The sequence below is a fragment of the Micrasema longulum genome, unplaced genomic scaffold (genome assembly GCF_059751315.1).
Source record: "Micrasema longulum isolate JH-2025_06_02 unplaced genomic scaffold, ASM5975131v1 h1tg000071l, whole genome shotgun sequence".
In the NCBI taxonomy this organism is placed as follows: Eukaryota; Metazoa; Arthropoda; class Insecta; order Trichoptera; family Brachycentridae; genus Micrasema; species Micrasema longulum.
In genome coordinates this window covers 17,030-33,601 of record NW_028277278.1, presented here as the reverse complement: position 1 = coordinate 33,601, position 16,572 = coordinate 17,030, and the positions used below count along the sequence as shown (strand labels likewise).

The following is a 16,572-nucleotide window of genomic DNA, read 5'->3' as shown; positions in this document are numbered from 1 at the left end:
GAACTAGAATAACAAGACAAGCGAGAAAAGATTCCCAAATAAACTGCTTGTTAGACAGAACTTCAGAAATACAAACTAATTTCCGGATAAACTTTTACTCTGCAGTTTGTCAGAAATAAGATACGGTGGGACAAGATTGCTTGCAATCAACGGAGGCTTTAAAATCTTTTCTTTACATGACAAAAAAATAAACTATTACATTGAATTCAGCGTGTATAAGAGTGAATAGAGGATTCACATCGTAGTTTGCCATCTGAAAAGGCGTAAAACATGGATGTTTAATGTCACCGTGGTTGTTTAGATTGCCAAATGTATGAAAAAATAGAATGTATGGGTATTGGAACAAAAATTGATAATTTTGCATTAAACTGTAAGTTGTCTGCAGACAAAGCAGTTTTTTTTAGCAAGCAACAAGAAGAATTTGCATTAAATCGTCTCTAGAATGTATACTGGAGAGCAAATTGGTGATGAACGAAAGTAAGTCAAAAGTAATAATATTTGAAAGGAAAAGTGATGTTACCGATTGCATAATAAATGTTAACAACGGATGTCTTGAACAAGTAGAAGAATTTGTGTATCTAGGAAGCACATATTCTTAAGGTGGAAGAGTAGATAAATATTTTAAAAGGAGAGCGAATGCGGCCAATAAAATGAACGATGCACTGAGCATAGTAATTACTAGTAAAAATATGTCGATCAAAGCAAGACTGGCAGAGTGCAACGTAGCTTTAGTCCTTACATTTATGTATAAATGTGATTTATACAACTGGAAGAAGAAGGATGAAAGTAGAGTAAATGCAGTTAAAGTGCGATATCTTGGACAAGTGTGTGTAAACCAAATATTTGACAGGGTTACGAATGATGAAGTCAGGCGAGAGTGCAAATCTTAGATAGGTATAATTTATAATGTTAAAGAAGGATCACTGAGATAGTTTGGTCATGTAGAATAAATATGTCAAAAGGATATTAAAACAAATATAGATACCGCGAATAAACGGTGACGTAGGACAAAGACGACCAAAAAACTCGTGTCATGATCAGATTGACGAAAATCATAAGTTTGAGTATGTCAAAAGCACATACAACCGAAGGGAATGTATGACAAGATATATGAATGAGGAATAATTTAAGAATGTGTGTCAAGATAGACGTGTGTAGCGGTCCATCCTCTCTGCCTACCTTTACGCGGAAACGGCGTTTTGTTAGTAGAGTAACATTAAAATAAAAGTAAGCTATCTGCAGTTTAATTTAAATGTAAATATTTTTTTAGTTTGGCACATTTGACGTTTTTTAAGATAACCTGTATTTTTGAATAACTATTACACTAAGGTATCACTTAGGTTTTAAAATAAAAGTTTATTTTAAATAAAGAAAGTTTTTGTAGGTAGGCACATGTATATTTAATGTTTAACTCGTTAAAAGAACGGTATTCGTAAGAAAATACGTGTGGGAAAAATATCTGATTTTGTTCCAGATGTCTCGCTGATGTATCAAGATCTACTCGCGGAGTAATAGTTCTTATCAGTGATGTTTTATCTGCCCAAAGAGTACTCCAGCAAGCCAAAAGGCTCAATATGTTAGATGGACATTTTGTATGGCTTTGGATTGATACAGAATTAACAGCAAATAAAATAAAACACCCTGACCAAGATACATTCGGACATGCAGACCAATATACTTCACAAGGTCCCGATCCATACTATGAGATAGAGACTGAAAGAAGAGCTAAAGGAGAAAAACACGCCGCAGATCATAGGGAACGACACGCATCAGGAAAGAGAATAGATGAAATTGACAGATTCAAAAGAAGTGACGAAATAGTGGAAGCGATTCAAGATAAAGTAACTGATCAATCGATTTTGGAAAGTAAAAGAGGAATAGATACGACGAATAAAAAAACAACAAATATTTTTAAAAGTATGAGTAATACTGAAAACACTTTTAGTTCAATTTACAGAAAGGGAGACGATCAAGAAGGTGCGAGTTTTGAATTGAATAAATATACCACAAGTGCATCGATGAGTTCAAGACCTAGTTTTTACCAATCAACTTTAATTAATAATGAAGATAAAAGTAGTTCAAAATTAAACGCAACATTAAATAGATATACTGAGGGTCGATTTCAAGACCAAAGTGCTAATAATAATGATATTTTAAAAGATAATTCTTATGAGTACAGAGATATAAATCATAAATCAAAAGAAGGCGTTGAAAGTTCTAAAATTGCATCACAAATAAAAAACATTTCTGTTAAACCCAAAGGTAAGATAATTAGTGAACAAGATGATTATAATAAGGAAAACAAAATGTACATACGAGATTCTAATCTTCTTAGTGATAATAGTGATTATTTGAGTAGTATTAGTGATATGGGAGTATCCTTTATAGATACCAGTTTAAATTTCAAGCCCACGGTGAAGAGCCTTAATGTGTTCAATAAGTTAAGTTCCCTAAGTGAAATGTCCACTAAATCAAGATTATATAGAAAGAACAAGAGAAGCGAGAGAATATGGGCCTTCAGTAGACCAGAAGGGTCGGAGAACCGTGCGACTCCAGTCAACCTGACTGCCATGTTCGACAACTTTCCCGTTGGTCTACTCGCCTTAAGACCCCTTCCAATCAAAACAGGTAAGAATATTTGTGTATTTACCATATTTACGTTAAAAATTACAATTTACAACGCTTAAAAAAAACAGAATTCATAAAATTAAATTAAAAAAGTTTGGTGTTATAAATAAATGTTAAAACAATATTCATTTATATACCTTTGTTTTGATTAATACCATTTCACTTATTTTTCTACGAACTGAATTGAAAATAATAAACTCGTTTCCTAGAAAAGTGCATTTATACCCATTTTCTACAATTCACATATTTTCTATAAGGCACCGCGATGCATTATAAATAAATTATGTTTACAATAATATGTGCATACATCATGTCCATCAATGTTTTTTTTATTTTTATTTAATTTTTTTAGATGTCAAAATATTTACGTAATCAACACGAAAAAAAATACCAAATTATTTGGTAAATTTAAGTCAGTAATAAATTCCAACTTAAATATTATTGAATCAATAAAGGCTTGTTTCTAGAGCTTATTTAAAAACAAATTATTTATTTTTCTATCTTGTGTCTTCATTCCCGGCTTCTTGCAAGTTTTATCGCTAATGAAGTTTTTGCTATCTCTCTCTGTATTGAAAATTCCTCTCTAAGTTTGTAAGCTACGCGACGCGCGACGCGCGCCAACGAGAATAAGTTAGATGAGCCCCTTACACGATTTACCTCATAACTAATCGAGATTAAGTACCCTCGCAATATAAAATTAGTTTGTGTCGGGAAAATGTATGCAGTTTTTAACTAGTTTTGGTAAATAAATGAGAAGTGCGTAAATTTACAATATTCATTACAATAAAAATACTTATATAATCTTATTCTACTTTAATTTTTAATTTTTACCAGGGACCGAATATCGTCGTGACCGACATCGTCAGACTATTAGCAATAACTAAAGTGTTCTTTATTTATTACATCAAAACAAATTTAAAAAAAATTAAGCAATACAAAAAATAAAAGCTTGCTTAAATATTTTGGTACTAGTGATTTCTCTGTTAACTTTTTAATTCACGCTGTAACGAAGTGTCCTGTTCTTTCATGTATGGTTATTGTGTATATTTTTTAACAGTGGCATCATCTCATAATGAGTAATAAGTCGTCAAATTTTTGCAAATTTGATTTTGTTTAATGTAATTTTATTTCGCAGATCGCCAGATGGTGCGAGGCGCGGTTCGCGCGATGAGCGCCGCTCTCCGTCGCCTGCTGTCGGACAAGAGAAGAGCGTTGCTGGCCTCGTCTCGATCTAGTCCTGGACTGAGTTGCTGGAATAAGCCCTCAACTAATTTTGCGTCATTTTCGGCTGAGTTTATCAGGTTTGTTCACATTAATTCTATCCTAACGATACATATACGAGTATTATAACCAATGACGTACATATAATTAAGTAGACACGTTACAAGCACTAGGGAAATGGCAATTCGTGGGTAGTAATTTCCATCTTCGCTTTCATTTCACTGGCAGAATTTTATCATGATCAAACGTTTATCTCATATCTTACTGTATAAATGCCCATGATATCCTTGCTCTGATAAACCTTAATGTACCTCTCCGTAACTTGCGTACTAATCCTGTCTTTGCTGTGAGAAATTATAAAACCAACATCGGATTCTTTTTCCCTCTGCCAAGGATTCTCAGAACAGTGAACGAAATCTCACTAAACGGAACTGTCGATGTGTTCCTACAGCAAGGGCAGGTATTAAAGAAGCAAGCGGTGTTGTCTCTCCTGACTCGCGATGTCACCCTTGCCATTTCCGCCTAGATTATGCTATATGCATACCTTTTGTTAATTAAACACTTTGTTAATTTAAGTAGATTTTAAGAATGTTTAGCTTAAGTACTATTTATTAATGCCAATCTATTAGAGCTTATTTAAGCCTGTTGATTGCCTTAAAAAAAACTATTCCCAGAAAAATATTCCTTCGTATTTGATGAGAAATGTTTCAATTTCAAGCGTAACTGTCAAAAATAGATTAGACATATTGTTGTATTTTCAATTTTAAACATTTGTTTGTATTAAAATATTCATATTACGGTATGTAGATATTTTAATTTTATTTATAATTTTCACCAGTGACCAGGTTTCGTCATGAATCGTCGGACTAGTGGGAAACTAAACAAATTATTTTGTTATTGTATTGTGAAATAAGGGGGTATTTATATCAAACACCTAACTATGTCAAGTAGAGGACAGGCAGAATTCACCCTGACGAACATATTAAAAAATGAACCCTGTTAATTCTTTTTTGTAGTTGATCCATTTTGTGAAGAGCGTCCTTTTGCTCCAATACCCTCAACTCTCACTATTTACTACACAAGCTTTTCGAGAGTCTTCTCTTTCTTTCTTACAAATTTCTTTGAAAAGGGATAGAATCATTTTTCTAAATATCATGGAGAGTTTTTTCCTTGTTTTCAATAAGAAGCAAGCGTTTCTCTATCCACGGAACGTTTACCATACTTTTTCTTCAGTATTCATGTTTCCACTCGATACGATGCAATATAGAGCACCAGAGATTTCGCTAGTCGCATAACACTCATAGCAGTCAATGACCGGTCATAAACCCTGTAAAAGCTTAGGATTCCACATTTCTTTCTTCAAATATTCTCCGTTTCTGTTGTAATAAATGTCAAGAAGAATAATTTCTAATTTCACAATGCGTTCCACATCTGCACCAGGGCGCGGCGCCGGAGCGGCGGCGGCACAGCGTCGGCGTCGCGTCGTCGTCAGCGTCGGCGTTTCTATAATAGAACCAAAGCCCGAATCACCCAAATAATATGTAATTATTGTGTGCGTTGGATCAATATTTCAATACTTAGCACTATCTGAAGAGAATGTCTAATTTCATCTGAATTAAAATTAAATGTTTTGTCGCTTTAATTAGAATAAGTTAATGAATAACAATGGTATGATAAAATAAACAAAGCATTTAATCTACTACATTTTGTGGTAATATAATTTTCTGGTCTGTTTTTAGTCAGCTAAGCTTGTCTAGATAAACTTTGTATTAAGGCATACGTTTTTATTTGCAGCGCAAAATGATATACACATGTGTTTGAAAAAAAAAATCGGCCTTCTAACTAAAAAAACCTAACCTAACGTAACCCACTAACGATTTTTTTTAAATTTTTAAAATAAAATCGTTTTCTTATTTTAGCTACATTTTTTTTTCCTAGATGAATATTTCACTCGGTATAACTACGACTTTCACCTCTCTCTGTTCAACCCGGAGTCTAAGGGTTTGAATAGTGATATTCGGGCTACGGGTTGGCATCCTATATCTTCAGATCAGAGAAATTAAACAAAAAAAAATTTTTTCACTCTACATTTTTACCGTTTGTTACTTTTATTGTGTACTATGGGGTACTAGACCACTCGGTACATACCGATGTACCTACCTCAAAACTTGAAAATGCACAGCGTTGGTAGTGTATCTTCGTAATCGCTCGGGGGAATTTATCTTCAACCATGACGTCATGATGTAATTAATTTCCGATTGTAATCGCGGTTTAGATCATGGTTTTACAAAAAGTAAGTAAGATTTAGGTCAAACCCGAGGATGTTAGAGTGCTCGCCTACAACCCAATATCCCGATACTTTAAGGATTTAGGCTTGAACGGGGAGATTTAGAAATATGAGAACACCCCCCCTCCACTCTCTTGCCAAATTCTTAAGGGGCTTGGAGAGCGAGAACTTATTTACGGGGACCCGTCACAAAATATCTACACAGGTGGCAGTGACGTCAGGTAACACAAACTATATTTAAAGTAAAAATATAAAAAAATATAGGTTCTTTATTGTACTATAATTTTCCCCTAGTTTTAATCCTTATAAAATAATTTAGAAGATTTTAAGTAAATTTGCCAAAAATTTAATAATTATTTTAGGTACATATTATCGTTAATTTATTTGGACATTTTATTTATGTATAATTGTACAACTTCTTGTACAAAATATATAAAATCAAATATTTAAATATTTTTTGTTTTGAATTTTAAAAATTTATCGAGTTTTATACAGACCAAAAAATTTAAGTCGTATTGACTCAGTCGCATCAATAATGGTTATTGTTCTTTGAATTCTCAAGCATCAACGTATAAAATCATTGAAGAAATATGCATGTTCAAACATGGTAGAATAGTGAGTACTGTGAAATGATCACTATAATCAGCCAATAAGAGTTTATGAGCCTTTGAAATGCCTAGATATATATATATAAATATTATCTGTATAACGTTTTCCATTTTTCTTGTAATATATAATAGTTAATTAAAATGCGTTTTAGCCAAAAAATATTAGTAGAAACTTTGTCAGTCGGTTCGAAACAATCATCTTTTCAAATTCGCATTGGATGGATCTTATGGTATTTAAACGGAGTCGATAATATTATTACCTATCGGGGTAAACAGAGCGTGCGTTGCATTGCATAGAATGTTACGTAAAGCATCACTAGACAAATTTCAGTGGGTTCGCTAAATTATTCCCAGAACAGATTTCAATAGAAGCTAATTACACATTATTCTGAACTAATTGCTTACAATATAACAGTTAATCCTGATAAGGTCAATAGTAATACATACTGAGTAATAGGTTGTGTACGGGTTTATGAAGCCGTTCCTTGCAAATTAATTGATCATCAAAAGATTATTGTTAATATCGTTGTTTCGATAAAACGCCGGGAGGGTTTTAACAAAAACGAGAATTAATTTAGATCATTATTTCATGAACCAGTGCCTTTTTTCTATAAATTCGATAAACATGATGGTCAAATATTAGCGTTTGCATATTTTTTTTATTACGTTATGTTATTTAGTTTTAAAAATAGTGCTGTTCATAAAAATGGCATTTCTCGATTTGCAGAAAACACCCACAGCACTAAAAAAATCTCTCGGTACCTAGAGATGCTGATGGGAAGATTAATGTCGCCAGAAATTTAACTTTCTTATTTAAATGGAAGTGTGTGAATACATAAGTATTTAAAATACGGAATGTTAAAATATATGTAATAATACAGAATGTGACTTCATACATTCAAAGTTTGAATGAAGTATCATTCAATATTAGATCTGGCTGTTTTCTGCAAAATCCATATTTTAGGTTTTGTGGTCAACCCGGAACTATAAAAATGTCCGAAATTCCTTTAAAAAATAATTCAATCATTTTAAAAGTTATTTTAACAAATGAGTAAAGTGATTCTTTCCAATTAAGTACCCTAAAATAAAATGACAAGACATACATCGTAATTTTACTAGGGTTGGCTATTTTCTGCAAAATGCACATATAAGGTTGTGTGGTCAACCAGATGTTGATGGTGCATAGGGCAACCGATGGTGCATAGGGCACTGCATTGGTAAACCAATCGCAGCGTATCTTGATCATTTTTGTTACATGAGGTAAGATGATCTTATAAGTGCGAAGGTTTTCACGGTCACTGTTATCAATATGTTTCTTTTTTTTGTGATACCATGTGTGTTGGATTTGTTCCAACGTTTCAGCCACCATTGCAGGAGCCATCTTCACACAGTTTACCCTGAAGATGGCGCCTGCAAAGGTAGCCAAAACGTCGGAATAAATCCAACACACACGGTATCACTAAAAAAAGAAACATATTGGTAAGTAATCAGTCATTGGTACCAGTCCAGGGACCATGAAATATTATTGTGTGAAAACACACTTTTAAATAAATATTTCAAATCAACCATGTCGGGAATCGAACCCTGAGACCTATTGCATGGTAGGCAAACGCGCTGACCAATGCGCCGCGAGGCCGAGGTTCTCATTTGTATTATTAAAAAACTAATGTATGCATTCTTTATCATTTGTGAAAGTAAAAAACATTTCAACTGTTATGTAGATTATATTATTTACTCTTTTCATAAAAGTGCTTATATCTCAGTTTTAATTTTTCTATGGCTGACTGCTTTTTGCTTAACAAAGTTCAATTAACCAATGGTTGAAAAGAAGTTTTTAGCGCTTTAAAATCTAAGTTAATAACTGAAAACGACTGTTTATTTAAAATAATTTGCTTGTTCCAATTAATTCGCACGGCACTGTACATGTACATTTTAACATACTTTTGGCAAAAAATAAATATTTCTAAATCGATTAATTATAAAATAAAAAATTGTTTGGCATTAAGTTAACTAAAAAAAATGATAAAATCTATAGGGCGCCAATTTTACAAAAAAAAAGTTAATTGGCGTTTTTTCAATCCAAAAAAATAGGTAAGAAATTATAGATTGGAGTTTCTTTCACCTAATACATAACTGCGCTAGAAAATGGGAATCACGTTGTATTGAAACGGGGTTCAAACCTTGGATTGAACCTTGAATTTGTGAATCTGTCTAATTTTCTGTTTTGGAATATCTACACAATATCGTCATGAAAGGAGGAATTAGACGTTTAACTAAATCTATCTGTTGTACTATAATCTGGTAAAAATTTAGTTTTATCAGATTGGCTAGAAAATTTCTTGTGTGATATTTTCACAAATAAAAAAAGAACGCTTTGTAATCCACCTTCAGATTTATGTTGCTTCTATTCAACTTGGCAAATAATTGCTGAGCTTTCAGTGTTCCCGCTTGAGTTAAATGGGGATCGTTTGCAGGCAATCCTTGTTAAATCTAGCGATAATTTCAGCATTTTTCTGGAAACCACGGGACACGACAAAAAGAAAATTAATGATATTTAAGCTGTCATATCATTTTACCCTAATAGGTTGTATAAATAGCCATGACACGTTGATGGACAATACGCCGGGGTTCGGAGTTCGGAGGTTGACATATCAATCACTAGCACATTTTTTAAACAAAATATTCCAAGGGTGTTTTGTATCATCGGCACCTGGGAAAAAACGATTAATTTACAGGCTCAGAGAAAATAAAATCACCTGACTTGTAAGGTTCTTCAATTAAAAATTGACCATAAATGAGCAACTATAAAATTATTTTAAGTATGTCAAAATGTTTGTAGACATGCCAGATTTACTTCCTAGAGACTTATTTAGATCTAAATTTATTACAACAGAAAGATAAAATATTTTTAACAAGGAAGTATGGAACTCAGATTTCTATTTTATCACTTTTAATTAACAAAAGTCAACTGAGTTGAGGAAATGTGGATGCTTAAACATAGGCAACCACTTTATTCCCTTATTCAGGATTTTCCCATTAGAGTAGCCACTTAGTCAAAAACACTCGTCGAGTGTTCTGGTTCTATTTCACACACATAACTGTATTATTCCTGCTGGACACAGAAACCGAACAGACCTCTACCGACTTTTTGTAGGTGCGTTGAGCGCGACTAGAATAATCGACATTTGTATTTAGTCTGTGGTTTCCAAAGTCTCGACTGCAAAGATAATATTGCATTATTAAAAATACTGTAATTACAAAATATTATATGTTTTATTTTGTTTTTTTTTTACGTACCACTTTATTTTTAAATTTAATTTTATAACCAACTACTCTGCCATCTTCAGGATGAACAGTTAGTAATTAGTTTTGAAGAAGGTACTCACGGGAGAAATTTTAGCTTAAAGAAATCGAGTGGAGATTAGTTGGCCTCAAGGTGTACTGTTCCGCATTTAAAAATTGTGATAAATGCCGATCGATAAATGTAATAATTAAAATAAATCATTATTAATCAGCCCACCTTATTGTTTTAATATCTTGCCTGCTGATTTATGTTGTAGTGTGATGACCGGCAAAACTCTTGCATAAGAATTTCAGCCTTATTTTTGAAGTATATAAGAGTTTTTTTTTTGTAGAAATTTTGACGCTCAAATCAATGAACTGAAAGGAACGGTAAAATACAAAAATACACTGCCTGCCTTATCCGTTTTGTAAAGCGCCGTCTTTGTCATTCATACACTCAGTCTACACTAGACGCGTGCGACAGAGACGACGTTCTACAAAATCGACAGCTTCTTTTGTAAGGCCGTTTGCCGATGCTTTATGTAAATATGAAATGCTGTACAGCTGTCAAAGTGGTTAAAACTCAATTAAAAGAAATTCAAGTTTAATATTATCAAATTTAGTTTATATAGACCAACAATACTATTTTTTTTGTTTTACAGTCATCATCATGGTACTAATTATTCATCGAATTCACCAACTGTTCGCATGCAGCGACTTGGAAATCAATACAGTGATGATTTAGATTTATTTTATACCACGCCGCTGATGATCGAGTCCTGTGTTTTGAAAAAGAAATAACAATTAAAAATTCAAATAATAATTAGCCCTTCACTTTTGTTTTAACTCTTTACTCAAGAGTATAATTAAAAGTACACACAAGTGTGTATAATTATTTTTTAAAGCGATTATTTTTGGTAAACTTTTTAACTTTCCTATTAAAGCACTTTCTTTTTCTTTTTTTTTTCTCTTTTTTTTCTTCTTCTTTTCCTTTTTTTTAAAGCTGCTATTTTATGAAATTTATCTTTCTTTTATATAGCTAAACATTTATATTTGTTACAGATGTAATATTTTTTTTTATATATACATACTGTTTACCATTGTATACTTTTCTCGATATTTTTGTTTTTTTTTATATATTATGCTATTTTTTGTTGTATCTTTTTTTCACTGGTTTTATTGTAATTATGTAAAAGGTTCATAGAACCGTAAATAAATTAACAATTAGTATTAAATGAAAAATCTGTAAACGCGCCGTGTTCCCCGTTAACTTTGTGTTTCTGTGAAAATATAGTGAACTGTGGACATATTTAACCATAAAATGTATTTGACTTTGAAAGTGAAAGAACATAAGTGAAGCTAATATTGAATTAATGAAATTTTGTGGGAAGACAGACAAGCTAAAAAGTTTGTTAAATAAAATCTATATTTAAATTACGGTTGATTTCTGCTCCAAAATCTTAAATGTCGTCTTTGGTTCTCCATCTAGCTATAATCGGTAGATTCAGAAAAAAGAAACTGTAGATTTCAGTAGATTCGTTATCAGCTGTAACAGTTTTACATTTTTTCATTTCATGGAGTGGAGAACGAGAGTGATCTGCTGATATTCCATTTGATAAAATAGAAACTATGAAATTATGAAGAAAAATAACGTAATTTTAATTCATCAACTCTGAAAATAACCGGGAATCACTATTTAACAATACTAACCAATCAACAGATGTATTTTGTACGATCATAAGATAAATAATATTTATAATATTAAACAAATGGCAGAAAAGGTAGCTTCATGAGCAAATAGAAAAATGTAAGCATTTGGTTTATTTATTTAGAAATGGATTGCCTGAGTTAAGGACAATCAAATATTTTTTTTTAATGTATGAAAATATTAAAAAGTTGGCAGAATTTCGATCAAAATCTGTAGGGTTGGCATCGCTGCAGTCAGCAATAGCTCGTTGTTATTATATTTAATTACTGATTCTTCGCTTTTCAATGGTAATCGCTTTTTCATTTAACTTTTTTCGTAATTTTTTTTTTGCTCCTTAATAAGCCTTGAGGCCCAATCACAGAGGGGATTTACAGCACAGTCCACCCAGGTTTGAGAAAAAACACATTTAACTTTTGTGTTCTCACTAAAAATCGAACACAGAACCTTCGGTGTGTGAGTCAATCATCTTAAACATAGAGTCCGCCGGGACATTAAGTGTATTATATGGGTAAATTTTGTGTGGTTTTGGTAGCATTATTCCGAGTGACATATAATTCCTTATTACATTTAGATTGCTCCAAACAGTAAAAAATAAATTGTGAGGCTAGTATAAAATTAAAATCCTAAGATATTTATTATTTATCAAAGGAAATGTCTAAAAGTAAGTAAGACTCCTTGTCAAACTATTCAGATCGTGGAAACGTAACGAAAACCATTTATTTTTGCTCGCCCCTTTCATGACCACCAAAATCCCAAGCGCCACATTTAAGGGCGGAATTGCTAGTGCAAAAAAATAAGTTCTCAGAATAGCCAAGGTTTTACCGCACTATATAATCTACGCTCCTTCATAATACGTATGTATGAGTTGCTATTGCGTTTCTCCCGCGTAGTTAGATTTTCGTATACTCGTATATTCTTATGTATCAGCCATGTTAGCTATTCGAGTGGATATGTATATGAGCACAGTTTTCTCATGTTTCCTGAACGATAAATATTTGTCTTCCCTTCGGGACTATTCGACTTGCGCTTTAGATACTGAATCTAAAAACATTTCTCAACCTCCCCAGAATAAGAAAACCTAAAGAACTTGAAATTCAGCGTTTAAAATGGCAAGATTCATCCCTCTGATTAAGTATAATTCGTATCGAAAATTATTTTGCTCGGGGTATCGGGTTCAATTCCTAATAAAGTGGTTGTAAAATATAAGTTCCTCTTCATACCCTGAATCCAGGCGGATAAATAATAGTTTCGCGTGTAAAATAGATACAGAACCCTGAACGAGTGTTTTCTACTTAACGACTGCTCTCAGGTATATATTCTGAATAAAGGCGTCGATTAAAGATAAGTCCGGCTCGTTGTGTTGTAAGTGACGCGTTCGTCCACCATTCCTGAGAGGTGCAATTCCTGGCAGGGCGGATGTAAAATATTGATTGATTAATGATCTTGGACACTAAACTTATTTTCAACATTCATGTAGAGGACATTTTTTCAAAAGCATATAAAATGTTAGGTTTTCTTATGAGAGTATGTAAACCATTAAAAAAATCAAGCGCTGCTACTGTACACTCAATTAGTCAATACAACATTAAATAAAACTTAATTGATAAAAAGCAAATTAAATTTCCACAGTCCATAAAATATAAATTGCCTACCTTCAGCTATCTTACCTTACCTTGCCTTCTTAAACGACGCATGGTTGTGGATCAATTATTTACTTAAAATTTACTTAATAATAAGATCGATTGCGCCGATTTGTTCACCTTTGTCGCAATAGACGGACTACGTTGATGCGCAATAATTAAATCTACACCATCGTAGCTCAAAATGATAGGCGTAAGTATAGCCTGTGAGCTCGCCAATACATGACAGATGACATTAACATAACCATAGAAAAACATAGCAGTTGAGCTCTCAGAAGTAAAGCAACGTGAATGCAGCAATGCTTGAACTACATGTCAATAATATTCTAATAATAAATAATATTATTTGGCCATACGGAACTTTAAAGCACACCTTGGTTTAATTAATAATAGTATTTTATCGGTTAGGTAGGTGTATTTAAAAAAAATGTTGCGTACCTGAAAAAAGCACAAATAATTATGTTTTTGTAAATGATGTCAGTAGCGACACTCAGAGAGTGGCTTTGTGACGTTTTGACATTTTTTATAAGAAATTCATGGCGTAGCCAAAATACTGTTATAAAAACGAGGATGTTTTTGTTGATTGACGTTAGCAGGCGCTACCCAGGGGCGACTTTGTGACGTGAGAAATTATTTAAAAAAAGAGATTCATGGCGTAGCCGAAATATTGTAATTAAAACGAGGATGTTTTTGTTGATTGACGTTAGCAGGCGCTACCCAGGGGCGACTTTGTGACGTGAGAAATTATTTTAAAAAAAATATTCATGGCGTAGCCGAAATATTGTAATTAAAACGAGGATGTTTTTGTTGATTGACGTTAGCAGGCGCTACCCAGGGGCGACTTCATGACGTGATGAAATTATTAATTTAAATATTTTTTTTCATTTTACATAGCGTAGCCGAGATAAGAAATTGCGTGGTGTTTCGAAATTTAACCGTGTAGGTAGCCGCCTACTTACAATATTATTTTTGTATTTGTATAACTCCTGTTTTATAATGTTTATGTATTTATCGCTATAAGAATTAAACTAAAGATAGTTTTTACTTTTAATCGCTATCCGTTTTTTAAATCATGTTTGTAACACTCAGTAATATTTATTTTTCAAGTATTCAATGTTATTTTTGCATTTTAATTAATATTGTTAATATAAAGCGTATTTTTATTTATTCGAATTTACTAGACTGTTTTTATTACAAAAAATAAAAATGCATATTTCTCTATGTATTTTTCTGTTATAAACAATCTATTAAAATAATACACATCAAATTTCCATTGTCTGTTGATTTTATTTGCAATCTTCTTTTTTTCGATGGTTAAAACTCTAGGAAATTCAAAGACAATAAAATTTTTACTGTCATATATTGGCGAGCTTACACGCTATACATAGCCCAAATGATATATTATGAAGAACAATTAGTAATTTTACAAAATTTGAAAAGATGTACGATTTGGATTAATTTTACGACTCAGCTCTCAGCTATAAACGGAAGCAGAGTCTCATTGACATAGCTTTTTTTTATATGAACATAACACAAACACTACATTTTGAACCACACTTTATACTTCATATTCACAATAATTAAAACACCAACACAAATAAAATCACGTATTATACATATTCTCGTTGCATCGTGTTGTCCTGTTCAAAAAATTGTATTATATATTGTGTTGTGTACGTAATTGATGGTGTGTTAGGTTTAACTTTTTAAAAATAATAATATAATTGTATTATACCAACAAAGCATTGTGTGCACAACAATAAATATAAATAAAAAAAACAAAGGTTGTTTGAACTGCAATACTTTATTGTTCCTGCACTGACACTTAAGGGGTAAGACTGATCACCTTACTTTCACGATGATCAAAATATGGTACATTTGGTTGAAATGTAGTGCCCTATGCACCACTTGGTAAAAAAAGGGAAATAAATGAAGGAATGAAAATCTATTTTTGATAATTTGTGAAATAAATTTTACGATGTACCTACCTACATACTTGGAAACTTATGCGAGATATCTACCCAATGTAATTTATTATAGCAATTAATATTTATCACCACCGTGCATCCTGTGGGAATTAGTGACAGTTTTCTTACTTTATATTAATTGTATTCCGAAATACGTTTTACTTAAATATTATCTGACAAATCTTTAAATCATTTGGTGTAATATATTTTATTCTTGTACTCAAGGTTCGGCAGTTTTAAAAATACAAAAAAAATGCAAAAAGCAATAAGTTTAACGGATTAAAAATTTAATCGACTGATTTTTTCTCATTTTGTTTTATTCAATTGTAAGTAAATAATAAAAAAAGGTGACAGGCGTTTTGATTTATTAAATTGTAAGTTAATAACAATAAATTGAAAGGCATGCTGATTATTTTTATTATCATTATGATTAACTCCTTAGGGAGAAAATCCAGCTTGTCTATAAACATTTAGCCATACACAAAACGTTTTTGATTAAACTGTCTGAGTTAAGAAGTATGAAAATAAATAAATCGTTTTCAGTCGTTGATTAGTAGGTGATTTGTTAAGCTGGATAAACTCACCAACATAATAAAGATTCAGCTCTTTGTTTTATTTTTTAAATTATAATTTTTTTGTTTTTTTAAATAAACGTAAGAGGTAAAACAGAGTTTTCAAAAAATAAAGCAAAATTACACAGCAATAAAATACATATTAATAGTAAAATAGTAAACAAAAAATCCCACAGGCATGGCCTGTTCGTGGGTATACAAGAAAATGTTAATGAATTTTTGGTCCTATAATAAATAATGAACAGTTATCATATTTTTGTGGAACATAAGAAAGAGAAAATAAAATATTCTGTAAAAGATTAAATGGTATTTTTTATAGTAATTAAAAAAGGAAATTAAAAATATTTAAAAAAAACATAAAAATATTCATTATTATTAAAGGGCAACAAAATATATCTAAGAAAAAAAGAGTTGATATCTTTCGTTTGAATCCAGGATAGTGCGTGTTTTTTAAAAGAAGGAAAATTTCGAAAGTTTGGAATCAATTAAATATTATCAGTAAAATAAAATTAAAAAATTTGGGCCTTTAAAACATGCATTTCCCTGTGCGAGCCTCGTTTTACAATGTGGTATCTCAACACACGATTCCTTCTTTGACTTGATCGATTTGAATTACTTATAAATAAATTTACTTCATAAAAGTCAACAGATTTGACAGT

At 31.8% G+C, this 16,572-nt stretch overlaps 1 protein-coding gene across 1 annotated transcript in view; it reads left to right on the top strand.

Moving 5' to 3' along the window:
* The window catches only part of LOC148284981 (uncharacterized), a 168,743-nt gene that overhangs the window by 140,978 nt on the left and 11,193 nt on the right, over positions 1 to 16,572 (top strand). Inside the window, exons 5-6 of the mRNA XM_088231657.1 lie at positions 1,475 to 2,628; positions 3,764 to 3,929. Coding sequence (XP_088087783.1) covers positions 1,475 to 2,628; positions 3,764 to 3,929 — 1,320 coding nt within the window. The remainder of the gene's footprint in view (positions 1 to 1,474; positions 2,629 to 3,763; positions 3,930 to 16,572) is intronic.